Source organism: Populus euphratica, unplaced genomic scaffold (assembly GCF_000495115.2).
Source record: "Populus euphratica unplaced genomic scaffold, PopEup_1.0 scaffold135.1, whole genome shotgun sequence".
Lineage (NCBI taxonomy): Eukaryota > Viridiplantae > Streptophyta > Magnoliopsida > Malpighiales > Salicaceae > Populus > Populus euphratica.
In genome coordinates, this window is record NW_011499965.1 from 422962 (window position 1) to 436466 (window position 13505).

The 13505-nt window shown below is 33.3% G+C and overlaps 2 protein-coding genes and 1 non-coding gene across 3 annotated transcripts; 1 reads left to right on the forward strand and 2 right to left on the reverse strand.

The window, feature by feature from the left end:
* Positions 1–1351: 1351 nt before the first annotated feature.
* On the reverse strand, positions 1352–3988 carry LOC105138921 (coiled-coil domain-containing protein 9). Its single transcript, XM_011045159.1, has 2 exons — positions 3527–3988; positions 1352–1793 (listed from the first exon to the last, which is right to left on the reverse strand). The coding sequence occupies exons 1-2, from the start codon at positions 3773–3775 to the stop codon at positions 1599–1601; spliced, it is 444 nt and encodes a 147-aa protein (XP_011043461.1). The 5' UTR covers positions 3776–3988; the 3' UTR covers positions 1352–1598.
* A 4138-nt stretch (positions 3989–8126) lies between these two features.
* TRNAL-AAG (transfer RNA leucine (anticodon AAG)) lies at positions 8127–8207 on the reverse strand. The gene has a single exon. It is a non-coding gene; the product is annotated as a tRNA-Leu (tRNA).
* Positions 8208–9205: 998 nt separating this feature from the next.
* On the forward strand, positions 9206–13113 carry LOC105138922 (kinesin-13A-like). The gene is made up of 11 exons (XM_011045160.1): positions 9206–9561; positions 9653–9883; positions 9968–10081; positions 10251–10328; positions 10437–10518; positions 10927–11086; positions 11172–11474; positions 11698–11916; positions 12003–12504; positions 12586–12651; positions 12730–13113. The coding sequence occupies exons 1-11, from the start codon at positions 9442–9444 to the stop codon at positions 12895–12897; spliced, it is 2043 nt and encodes a 680-aa protein (XP_011043462.1). The 5' UTR covers positions 9206–9441; the 3' UTR covers positions 12898–13113.
* Positions 13114–13505: the final 392 nt, after the last annotated feature.

A 13505-nucleotide genomic window follows, 5' to 3' on the forward strand; every position in this document is an offset into this window, starting at 1 on the left:
AAATAAAAGGATTGATTGATGAGTTTAAGGATTGAAATTGAAAGGATAAAAAGAAGGCCAAACTTAGCAAAGTGTTGCTGGTGCATTCCAAACTCGAACACCGTTCAGTAATTTGATCATATCTGGAGCTGTAGATATCAGATTTAGGTCCATTTTATATCGATGGAAAGGTAAGACATAGACCTACAACTTTCATATGAAGTCAAAGACTCAGTTCTGCCGTTTTCAAGCCCAAATCTTAGCAACAACGAAGACGTCGGAAGCTGTCCTGCAGCTCAAGCACTATTCGGTTTTTGGCTCATATCTTGAGTTCTAGAAGTCCAAATGAGCTCTGGTTTTTTTTGATGGAAAGCTGAGACAATTGCCCACAGATTCCACAATTCAGTTGGCTATAATTCTGATGTGAGCAATGACGTTTTGGCCAGCCAACAATATCAAAAATCAGCCCACAATATCAAAAAACCAGCAGCCATTAATGTCAAAAACCAGCCACCAAATCAATGGATGCCCACCAATTCTTCAATCAATCAATAGTTCTGAAACTTAGCCTATAAAAGGAGGCATTGTCCATGTATTTAGTCATATTAATTTTCAGATCAAAGTTATCTTCTTGCTTTCTCTCTACATCTTTGTAATGTTCAAGTTTTCTTTTATGCTATAGTAATCTCTTGTTTATGCTCTTTCATTTCCTTTCCTATACTTAGTTAGCTTATATTATGTTTATGTTCTTATATTGTTTATTTGTGTTTTTCTCCTTCTTAATGTTTAGCTAAGTTAATTATGTCAAGGTGAAAAGGTTTCTCTAATGGTGTTAGAATAGGTATAATATAAACTCAACATGAGCTTTAAATGTTTATATCCAAGAAAGATTGTTATTAACATGTTTTATCTTTTTATCTTACTAATTCTTAATACCTTGCTTATTAAATGTTTAATTTAGATTTGTGTTGTATAATATTTGGTACATCAAATGCTTGATCTTTCATAGTTTTCGGCCGAAATCGTTATTATGATAGAAACTTGATTTGTTGTTAACATAAACTAGCAACATGAATGCTTGATGATATTTATAAGTATGGTATTACTTATATAAGATAATTAATATGATCATGTTAGTAATTTATAAAACATCAACTCTTTGATCATGTCACTTTATTAGAAAATAAACTTTCCATGCCTGATCAACTCTTTGATCATGTAACTTTATTAGAAAATAAACTTTCCATGCCTTAGATCGTTGTTTATAGGAAATCCATCATAAAGTCTATTCTTTATAGCAGCAATTTATTTCATAAATGGCACTGCAGGCAGATAGTGAAAATAGAAATTATTAATGAAACACAACATAGAATATTTAAAACTTCAACACAGCAATGAATTAACATCTATTTATCGCATTTTGCCATGTATTATGTCCCATAGCAAGATCTTTGCAGCTCATACTGGTAAATACCAGCCATAACATCACCCTACCTTGGATGATTACTACATTTCATCCACTTCCTATTGCCAATGAAAAGCTAGACTTGGCTCTCAAAAACTTGGCGAATTGATAGACAATTCAAAAGAAATTCAAAGCTACCACACTGCTATCAATACTACTGCTTCTCGGGCTTATCTGGTTCTTCTTCCTTTTCAGGATCTTCCTCCTCCTCCTCTTTCTTTTTCTCTTCTTCTTCTTCCTCATCTTCTTCAGGAGGATCATAGGGCAATGGGGGTGGTATCGGTGTCTTCATAGGGCTAAACTGCGGGAATATATCAGGCCTACTCCCCGGCTTCGGCCTTTCCCACTCCTGCCATGCAAATAAGATGAAGGAAAACCACCAAGTTCAGATATCAATGAACTCTACAGAAGACTATTATTCACCATGCCATGTCAAGCAGGAGATATTCAGGACAAAACTACAAGCCCATAATGTTCCCAAAAGATCTAATTGATGGAATTAAAAATTTCAAAGATTTAACATATAGAGGAAGTTTCATTTATTTCCCATGAATTCATAAGAACCAAACCAGGGCCCAACTTTATGCTTTCATCAAAAACAGCATAACATTTGAAGAACCACATGAAAAAGAAGATTTACACTAATAAACAATTTTTCAGTGGAGTAGAGACAGAAGATGAAAACTATCTAAATGAATAAAGCAGCTTTCATAATTAGAACCATTCACCTAGCAATTCCTTGTGCAACTCACATAGCAATTCAAAATGTTCACGCAAATTTTTCAAGCTTCAAAGCTCAAGATATACGGGAATAGAGCAGTTGACTAGATAACCAGTCACTCAGACAATGATTCCCTCATGCATGATGTCAAAAGGCAACATGGGTGATTTTGAGCGCAGTATATCCTTTTTCTCTCTATCTATCCAAAATTGCATGTTTTTCAAGGAATCTACCACAAAATACAACTGTAGCCCCTGATGCAACACAAGCCAAATGGACAAGTTGCAGAACTACAACTTCAAGAATCAGATTTCCATCTCTAATTATGATGCATATACAAAATACAACCCTGAAAATTTGCAACAACTGGGCTTGGGTGGCTGTACCTGATTATGATATATCATCCTAGATCAAATCAACCTTGTTTGTTATCCAATAAAGCAACCTTATTAACTCTCCATGAAAAAAATTGAATGAGATCAATTAGTAGAGAAAATCAAATAGCAGAATTGGATGCCAAAATTCTAGTAGTTGAGCAGAAAGATACTTTTGGTTGTGGCTTGGATGATCTTATAGTCTACATGACCTGGTTAGACAATATACTCAAATTTGAGTGCTCTGCGGAACTCATTAAGCAAAAAATCAAACTCTATATTCCACCCACCACCAAGAAAGAAGGAAAACCCAACACCTCAGCCTTTGAGCATGTTTCAATCAATAGCCCTATGAAATCAAGCAGACAATAACTTGATCCACTTTGCATCTATAAAACTAAGCTCACATCAACCATAGATGCTCACTAGTCATTCTTAAGAGCTCAACGAAGCCTAATGAATCACAAGGATGAAGCATAGATAAAAATAAGAGCAAATGATATCATTATCCAAATAGCACGACACTCGGAAATAATCTACAAACACAATATTTGAATATCAATTGAGCATATGACCTAGTTTCAGTTTTGAATTCAAAAGGGTGTTTGAAGACCATTTGAATACATTGTCAGCTTCACTTGGAATTGTTACTAACTGAAGAGCTCCTTTGCTAAATTAATACCCATATTGACTGTGGCACATTTTCTTTAGATATTTTTGCACATCACCACCCTCAACAGCACCTCTTTCGTGTTTAATACAGATAGAAGAAATTCGAACAACAAAAGAAATCAAAGATGTGAAACATGGATTATCATAATGAAAACACCCCTTCCTTGATTCCTTCCCCTGAGCAACTTTCTTCGAAACATGTCTTTGAGGGTGTTTAACTTAGGTTTTGACGACACTAATTCAACATAATTAATAATATTCTTTGACACGACAATTTCAGAATAAGTAAAAGTAGTAGTAGAGAGAGAGAAGTACGATAGGGAAATCGAGAGGACTTCGGCGAGTCAATTTCTCTTCATCAGGTGCCATAGAAACAACCTGCATCTGCTTCTTCTGTTTCCTGCTCCCGGAACAAACCAATCGTCCAGCCACAAAGCATCCGCAAAATTGGCTTTTAAAACAAGATGAAGACGACAACGCTGAAGCTGTTGCTCTTCCTGCAGATTTAGGTGGCGCCGCTAGGGGTTTCGAAGTTGAACATATCGAGAGGTAAATGGATGCCATCGTTTTTTTCTCCCTATTCGAATAATCTCTTATGGAACAGGTTGCTGTTGTTCTTCTTCACTGATTTGATTCCACAAATTCGGAAGAGAGACGGACTCTGTCCTTTTAATTTCTGGTATCAATCAATACGGCGCGAGAACAAGCAGCTACCGCCTAACCCTCTCCCTAAGCTGCTAGAACACACCTCAATTTTTATTTATTTTTTGCCGATTATCCTCCACCCTCGTTTTCTAGGCGGGCGTGGTTTATCAATTCTCCTATACCTGTCGCGGGTCTTATTTCTGGGCCGGCCCAACTCCCAGCTTTCCACCAAGCCCGACTCGCGCTGAGATCCACCAGCACGTTTAAAGTTACCAATTCCTTTTTTGAAGAACTACTACTGGTTTTGAAAATTTTCTTTGCCGTCTCATTTTGTTGTTCGATGTTATTATAATATATAACATAATTTTTTTTATGTATTTAAATATATTTAATTTTTATAAAATCAATCTTTAAAGTGATATATGGTACGTAATTACTGAATCATACAAACATTTTATTAACTTAATATATACTTTAGAAGATGTATGTGTAGTTAATACAAATAAATTATCGTAAGTTTTTTCAGATTAATAATGAATAATTCCTCGAGTTTTGGTGCATTGGCTGGAGGCTAGAATCACAAGTCCAAATCAATCCTATGCTCATTTCACCTTTTAAAAACGACAATAAGATAGGTCTTTACATCTGTTTAAACGACGACGTTAACATTCATAGATAATTTAATTTCTGTTAATAAATGTATAGAATTGGATTAAAAATTGTTCTTAGAAAAAATGAAATGAATGTATATAGTCTAAAGAATGTTATATACAAAATAAAAATACTTAAGACTATGGAGAGGATCGTGTTATAAAACATTATATGTAAAAGGTTAATGATTGTTGATTGAAATTGTGCATTGTCGCATGTCTTGGAGAACAATCAAGTAATTAATGGGAAGTGGAAATATGAGCACTATAAATCATATTTGGTTGAACTTTGTCTTAAACAACATGGCAACAAACTTCGATGTTCTTTCTTTGTTTATGAAAAATTGGACTTCATGCAAGGTGCAAAACAACTTAATTATTATAAAATAGTGGAATTAGTGAAAAATAAGGGATGGTAATATTAGTTAATAAATAACTAAGCCATGTGATTTAAAGTCATTATCTTATACTCAATTCAACTATGATTAGGATACCATTATTTGTTTCTTTGCGCACCAAAAAATAAGCTTAGAACAAAACAATACATAATAACTGGTAGTTGAATATTATGTTATGAGAATAATTAGCTCCATCTAAATTACAATAAACTTTAAGACAAAGATTAGTAGAAGCAGAAAATAAAAGATCTTAACTTAGACTATCTTTTAAAATATTTAACTACTTTAATGATAACGTGGTTGATGCATATATTAATTTAAAATATTAATAAAATAAATAATATTTGGTTGAGTGATCACAGGATAAATAAGTCTCTTAACCAATCTTTTGTAATATAATGAATTACAAAGAATGTCCCCATTAGAGTTTGTTTAACTTTAAATTCGTCTTACAATTGCTATAATAACTTCTTTTTCATTCTTTTTGGAGCTCAATGGAATAAAAAAGCATGAGAAGAACTTGAATAACTTGAGTCAGCAAGAATACCTAAAAATATTTGTATTCACTTAGATAAATGCCTTGTTTGGACTTAAAGACTTCAATACCAAAATTTTTTTTTGTCTTGCTAAGATCCTTGAGATGAAAACATTGGCTAAGAAATGATTTTAGACATGCGATAGCTAATTTGTTATATAATGATAATATCATTAACATAAAATAAAATAAAAATACTCATAATGACAATATTATTAACATAAACTAAATAAAAGGTGAGTAACCATGTTTGTAACAATAAAATAATAAGTAATTAGTTTAGATTGTGTAAAACTAGCATAAAAAAAGCGGGAGAAAACTTAAAAAACTAATTTATAGAGACTTGTTTAAACCTATAAATAGTTTTATTAAAATGACAAAGTAATTATTTATATATGCTTGTAACTCGGTGGAAGTTTTATAAAGACTTATTATTATAAATATTCATGTAAAAATATATTATTAACATTTGATTAATGAAAAAAATCATTTTTTAACCATAGCTATAACAAGAAGAACTTGGCCAAAGCAAGTTTCACAGCTAGAGAAAAAGTCCCGTGATAATCAATACTTTTAATTTAAGTATATTCTTTAGCCACAACCCTAGTAGAGTTTGATAGAACCATCAAATCATTACTTAATCTTATATATCTATTTGTATTAATGTGTTATTTATTTTATTGAAGATGTACAAATAACCAAATGCTTTTTTTGTCAAGAGCCTCCCACCATTCTAGAGTTTGCATTATTTTTTAAAAATACTTGTGTCAATGGTTCCATAAGTCATGAGAAGTAGTAAAACAATCATATGATAAATAATTTTCTATTGAAAAATGGATACATGCACGTGAAGGTAGTTTTATAAAAACATAAAAACATAGGTAGTTTTATAAATGTGTATTGAATTCTCCACTCATTAGATTTAAATTATTTTATTTGAATAATTTACACATGTTAATACATATATTCAAACATATATTTTCTATGGTAAAGTGCATATTTAATTTCTCTTATTCTTGTTTGATTAGATGAGTTTCTCTTATTCTTGTTTAATTTAAAAGAGGGATACCATTGCTAGAAACACAAAATAATATTAGTTATTGAGAATTTATGAATAAACAAAACATGAAATAATAATAAAAAGATGATTGTGAAAGTAATATTAAACATTAAAATATATAAAAGTAATATTAATTAATATAAATAGTTGGATCATAATCTTAAGGTATCTCGTCAAGTTAACTTGACACAACAACTCTAATGAAATTCATTTTTTTCTTTTCATTGGTATCTGGGATTGTAATAAGTGTAATTTTGCTTAAAAATATAGTAAAATAATATTTATTTTAATATTAAAATAATCTAAAATCATAAAAAAAATTCAATAAAAAATTAAGTTTTTGTATATATAAAAAAAATCATAGCCCACCACCGTGAATTCTAGAGCCACCATCTTCATAAAAGACACCAAAAAATCACAACCCAAACCTCCATTTTTTATTGCTTGTTTGGAATTGTGGCTGTGATTGCGATTCAAAGTACTTTTTGTTTAGAAATGCATTAAAATATATATATTTTATTTTTTTAAAAAATTATTTTTGAGATCAGCACATCAAAAAGATTCAAAAATATAAAAAAATTAATTTTTAACATAAAAAAATAAATTATTTAAAAACAAAGTGAAACTGCATTTCCGATCCCAATTGTCCTAACCAAAATATCAAAAAATATTGTTGTGAATCCTGGTCTTTTCCATAACTAATACCTTTTTTCTACTGTTTACATGACATCCAATCCATAGTTCTTTGCAACCTATTAAGAAATCTTAAAAAAATAAAATCCTTGGCAATTATGTTTTTTAAAATAAATTATAAAATTTAATTTTTAATCGATTTATAATTAAAAAAATAAAAAAACTTAATTAAAAAAAACAAAAAAACTATTTGAGTCAAATGAACAAACCTACTCATATAACACAAATTAAAATTAATTATAAAATTTAAATTCAATATTGAATGATGAAATTAAAAAAAATCAACTAAAAAAAACAAAAAACACCCAAGTTAACTTGTCTAACCTCATATAAAACAAGTACTAAAAAATTTTAAATTAAAAAAGACAATAAAAAAACTTGAGTTAATTGAAGATAACCTACTAAACTCGAGTGAAGAGACCAGAACAACTATATAGAAATTTAATTAAAAATAAAAGTTCAATTTCCAATCAACTTAATATCGAAGGATGAATTTTAAAAAAATAAATAGATTAAGAAATTGATAAAAAATACCTGATTTAATATGACTAACCTGTAAAGTTAGCGAGTTAGATTATAAGACCATGATAGCTTTATGAAAAAAAAAATAAAAAACTTAATTTTTAATTAATTTAATGTTAAAATAATGAAGTTGATAAATAAATAATTAAAAAATAACAAAAACACACACGACTAACTTATAAAACTTATAACATTAGTTATGAAGCCGGAAAAATTTTTAAAAAATAAATTAAAATAAATTATAAAGTTTAATATTTAATAAATCTAATATTAAAAAATTAAATATTAATTTTTTTTTTTTGGGGTTAAAATCCTCCCAAATGCGAGGATAAAGGACAAAGTGAAAAGCCAAGCAATTTTAAATTTTAATACATGTTTCCAGCTATGTTACAGGTATAAAAAACATGCTATTTGTTGAGAGTGGGATTTGAACCCACGCCCTTTCGGACCAGAACCTTAATCTGGCGCCTTAGACCAACTCGGCCATCTCAACAAGACATCTCCAGCTCATATAACTTAATAATTACCTCTTGTTTTGTTTTTCTTCGGAACACGAACAACTTATAGAGGACAGTTGAAAGCATTGATAATTGAATGACAGCGCTGAAGAGCATGCAATCAAGGTATCTGGTATTCAGTTTCCTTGTCAGTTTGTTTGTTTGTTTTTTTAATTAAAATCATTTTTCAATTAAAAATAATTTAAAATAAATCAACTGTTTTTATGCATGCTAAAGAAAACATTTTTAATAAAATAATTGAATCCAATCTTATAGGAACATGTTTAATAATGCTATTGCAACATTTAAAAAAAATATTTTTTAATTATTTTGGTATAATAACGTTAAGAATCTCAAAAAATAAATAAAATAAAACTATCAATTCAGCAAAATTAATTTTGAAATTAATATAACAAACACGTTTCCATGTGTCAAATGCCCATAACCACTCTGGAATTAACAATATTGCTATTAATAATTTAGTGCATAGTTGTGATCGCGACTTCAAATTCAATTTTCCCACTCATTAACGGGAACAAAAAAAAAAAAAAAAAACTTATGTCCCAAAACGCGACCTTATCCAAACCAAATCCCGCAATTCACAAATCGCGATTCGCAGGTAATGCAAGCATTTAAAAAACTCCAAAACATGGGCTCCACACCCGTTAGATCACAATCCAACGGCACATAATTCCTCCACAACAATAAAAATGAGTGAGATTCACCGATGTGTAAGTGGGGCCACCGCCCACACACAACGACGAGAGCGGCATGCTCTCTGCCCCCACCCCCGCCCACCTCGTCATGACCGCTTCAATAGCTGGAGAAGAAAGAGACCTGTGCGCGTGAACACTTTCTTCCATCTCGCGCGTTGCCCAACCATCACATTCAAAAGTAAGTCAAAAGACACGAGACAAAAACATCACTCATACCCTTCACTCATTCAAAATGGGCCCCGATGCTTCTTTGTTCCACCTACACAACAACGCGCCAGCTTCACTCTGTGCCCTCCCCCACCGCTGCCTCCGGTCCTTGCCTTTAAGAGTTTGAAAATCCTCTCTCATTTTCTTGTCCTTCAATCAACAAAAACTATAATTGTTTCTTTACACTTTACATGCAAAAAGAGATTAGAGTTGGTAACTGTAGGTGCGGCAGCAGAGACTGAGATAATTGATTTTTGAAAAGAAAAGGAAACAAAAAGATCTAACAGGGAGAGATCAAGGATCAAGGATGAACGTTGTAGGGAGACGACAGATGCCGAGATCGAATTCGACGACGGCGCACCACCACCGTCAGTACTCGGATAATTTCCTGGACAGCAGTAGATGGCTTCTTCAGTCATCTTCACAGGTTAGTTGGTTAGTTAATTAGTTGATCTCAATCTTTCTTTGCCTATGTTTCTGCTTAAGAAAAAGAGATGGGTGGCGTTTGAAAATTGCAGGACTTTGGACACAGGTCAAGATCATCGAGTCTAAGAAAGACCGGAGATGATCAGTTCAGTCCTGGTCTATTCGATCTCCATTCTTTTGATACTGACTTGTTGCCAGAGCTAAAACCACTTAATCAAGCAGCAGCTGCAAATCGAGGTGAAAATAATAACCTTACTAAAAGTATGTCTTTCGACAAGGAAAGATTGAACAACAACAACAATGTTGCAAAGATCAAAGTTGTGGTATGTTGACTCTGTGTATTTACTCAAATTAAAATCTTTTCTTGTAGTTGTAGTGATTGGTTGAGAGAATTTGTAATCTTGCAGGTACGTAAGAGACCGTTAAACAAAAAGGAGATAGCAAAGAAAGAGGAAGACATCATCACCATCGAATCGAATTCGAATTCGAATTCTCTCACAGTTCATGAAACCAAACTCAAGGTGATTGCTGCTTGCTGACTAAATGTTTCTTTACATTGACATTGTTGTGGTATTTGTATGTACAATGTGAATCCAAGGATGTCGTCGTGCATTGGATCTCTATTATTTTTTGTTGTTGTTGTTTTGAATGGAAGGGTGTAAAATGCTATGATAATGTATGTATGTGCAGGTTGATTTGACTGAATATGTTGAGAAACATGAATTTGTTTTTGATGCGGTGCTGAATGAAGGTGTTTCGAATGATGAAGTGAGTATTAGTATATCGACAATTGGTGTTTCATTATAGGATTGAATTATCATCACATTCAGCTGGTTTCATCTGATTTCTTCTTTTTCTTTTAATTGATATATCTAGGTGTACTCTCAGACTGTTCAACCAATAGTTCCTCTAATTTTCCAGCGAACAAAAGCAACTTGCTTTGCATATGGGCAAACAGGCAAGCAGTTTGGATTTATATGATATTCTCACTGCTTGATACTGACTAACAGAATCACTTTCCATGTTATAAATTCTTCTAACTTATTTCTTCTCATTCCCCTGCTTTTACCTTGGCTATAACTAAACTACACAAGTCAGTGCTTGGTATTCCATGTCATGTAACTTTCCCTGGTTTAACGGCATGGTAAAACTCTTTTAATATTTGGGGCAATGGTATTTAAATGTGGTCTACAAATGCAGGAAATGACCTTCTTAGAAAGTGAAAAAGGGAAGAATAGGAGGAAAGAAATTCTGTGTTTTGGTTTGTTGTTTCTATGGTCTTATTGGTTTATGTTTTCCATGCCTTCCTTACTCCTTTCCATCATATTTTTGTGAATAAACTTGGTGATTAATAATTCCTAACCAGGGAGTGGAAAGACTTATACCATGCAACCGCTGCCTCTCAAAGCATCCCAAGACATATTAGGATTGATGCGCCATGCATATCGGAACCAAGGCTTTCAATTGTTTGTCAGTTTCTTTGAGATATATGGAGGGAAACTATTTGATCTCCTCAATGATCGGAAGTAAGTTATTGAAGGTCATAGGTTTTGGGTTGGCTAAAAATCTAAAGTTATGTTCAATCATCCAAATGGCTTCTTGGTTCTGCAGAAAGCTGTGCATGAGGGAGGATGGGAAACAACAGGTCTGCATTGTTGGTTTGCAAGAATACAGAGTTTCAGATGTTGAGGCAATTAGGGAGTTCATTGAGAAAGGAAATGCCACAAGAAGCACTGGCACAACTGGTGCAAATGAGGAATCCTCCCGATCACACGCTATACTTCAGCTTGCCATCAAGAAGTCAACCAATGGTTCTGACTCAAAGCCTTCCCGATTAGTGGGAAAATTGTCTTTTATAGATCTTGCTGGAAGTGAGCGCGGTGCAGATACTACTGATAATGATAAACAGACAAGGTAGACCATGCTCTTACTATCTTGTTTCTCTGAAAATGTCCTTATTTCAACTAGGCGTGGTTCCATTGGATGCCCAAACAGATCTTCTTGGTCACAAATTGCACCAAGTCAACAATTTGACCTTCTTTTCTTTCTTTTACAAATCTAACTATTGTCTTAGCACCTTAAACTCTGCGGTGTTCAATTAAACCACTAAATAATTTTTACTTTTTTTTTTCTTCAGAATAGAAGGTGCTGAAATTAATAAGAGCTTACTCGCCTTGAAAGAATGTATCAGAGCTCTTGACAGTGACCAGGGTCACATACCCTTCAGAGGCAGTAAGCTGACCGAAGTTCTCAGAGATTCATTTGTTGGTGACTCACGCACTGTTATGATATCATGTATTTCACCAAGTTCAGGATCATGTGAACACACTCTCAACACTCTAAGATATGCTGATAGGTATGGGGCTTTGCAACTGAAGTAGCTGTGAGGAAGTGAGCTCTTTCGTTTTGCTTGAATACCTCTGACAGACATTTATTTTCCAGGGTTAAGAGTCTATCAAAAGGGAACAACTCCAAGAGGGATCCATTGTCTTCTTCAAACCTTAGGGACTCAACTACCTTGCCCTTGACTTCATTTCCACCATCTGAACCAACTTTTGTAGATAGCATAGCTGATTTTCCCAATGAAAAGAGCAGGTTTGGATGGTCAAGACCAACTGAGAGAGAAACATCTCCACCTTTTAATATGGACCGTGTTCCAAGCGGAAGGGCAGAGGGAAATTTATCTGCTTCTGTCCAAACAGATTATTACAAGGTCCAGAGTGGTGGTCAAAGTGGCATCATTGCTAATGATTGCAATTACACTGAGGAATCCTGTGAACATGAAAAACCATCATGGATGAATAATAATAAGAAGGTAGACACCTTCCAAAAATCAGCTTTGGAGGATAGGCGGAGAAATGATGCTCTGATGAAACAGAGGGATGTCCTTGCAGTTCAGGCTAACAATTCTCATTCAGATGATGAACTTAATGTCCTGTTGAAGGCAAGTGCATTCTAGATATCCTGTATTGTTTTTGAACAGTTTGTTCACTTGCGAATTAAATTTTGCTGTGGCTTCTTTTAGGAAGAGGAAGATCTTGTATCTGCGCACCGAAAACAAGTGGAGGAGACAATAGACATTGTTAGGGAGGTGAGTCATGATATCTTTTTGATGCATCACATTTCTCTGCCATAATAAAACTGAAATAATCTTTTCATATTTATGCAGGAGATGGACTTGCTTGCTGAAGCTGACCAACCAGGCAATCAACTTGATGAATATATCACCAAGTTAAATGCCATTCTTTCACAGAAGGCTGCAGGGATCGTACAACTGCAGACCCGGTTGGCTCAATTCCAGAAACTTATGAATGACTATAATGTTTTAGTATCATAATTATCCACTTGATCAATATCAAAGAGTGCCAGGGATCATCAAATGCTAAGTCTCTGATTATTTGTTGTGATGGCTCTTCTTCACTTGTTGCGGTTTTGGTTTGATTATATTGTAACTTAACCCGGTTACAAGGGGATAACGCTTTTTAGGGTTGGGGTGAGTGGTTGGATTGGAGCCTTGTTTCCTCCCCTAATAGCCAGCAGTATTGTGGCTCGAGCTTGAACTGTGATGCACACATGTCTTTTATATTAGCATTTTTTTTAAAGAACCGTGACATTAAAATGTATTTTTGCAAAAGATATCCTGTTTGGATTGCAAAGCTATAATATAAAAGCTGTTGATTGCTAGTATATTGTTTTTGATGGTTATTCTACATGGATAATGCTGGAATTGATACAATTGATGATTTGCTGTTCTCTGGAACTCTTCGTGAATGAATAATTCTGCAGCTGCATTTCTTATACTGTTGCTTCCAACAAATTGCTGGTTTTGAAGCTGCTTAGGCATGTGATGCATGGACATGGCGGTCACTTCTGTATCTCTAGCTAAGAGAGTAGTGATTTTATTTTCATTTTCCTTTATTATTATCCCAGTTTGGTTGCTTGATT

Bases quoted from the DNA above. Each gene is read 5' to 3' on its own strand.
- LOC105138921 (XM_011045159.1), bottom strand. From the start codon at position 3,775: ATGGCATCCATTTACCTCTCGATATGTTCAACTTCGAAACCCCTAGCG. The intron at 1,794-3,526 runs GTACTTCTCTCT...TTTGCATGGCAG, and splicing joins GTCCTCTCGATTTCCCTATC to GAGTGGGAAAGGCCGAAGCC.
- LOC105138922 (XM_011045160.1), top strand. From the start codon at position 9,442: ATGAACGTTGTAGGGAGACGACAGATGCCGAGATCGAATTCGACGACG. The intron at 9,562-9,652 runs GTTAGTTGGTTA...TGAAAATTGCAG, and splicing joins TTCTTCAGTCATCTTCACAG to GACTTTGGACACAGGTCAAG. The intron at 12,652-12,729 runs GTGAGTCATGAT...ATATTTATGCAG, and splicing joins CAATAGACATTGTTAGGGAG to GAGATGGACTTGCTTGCTGA.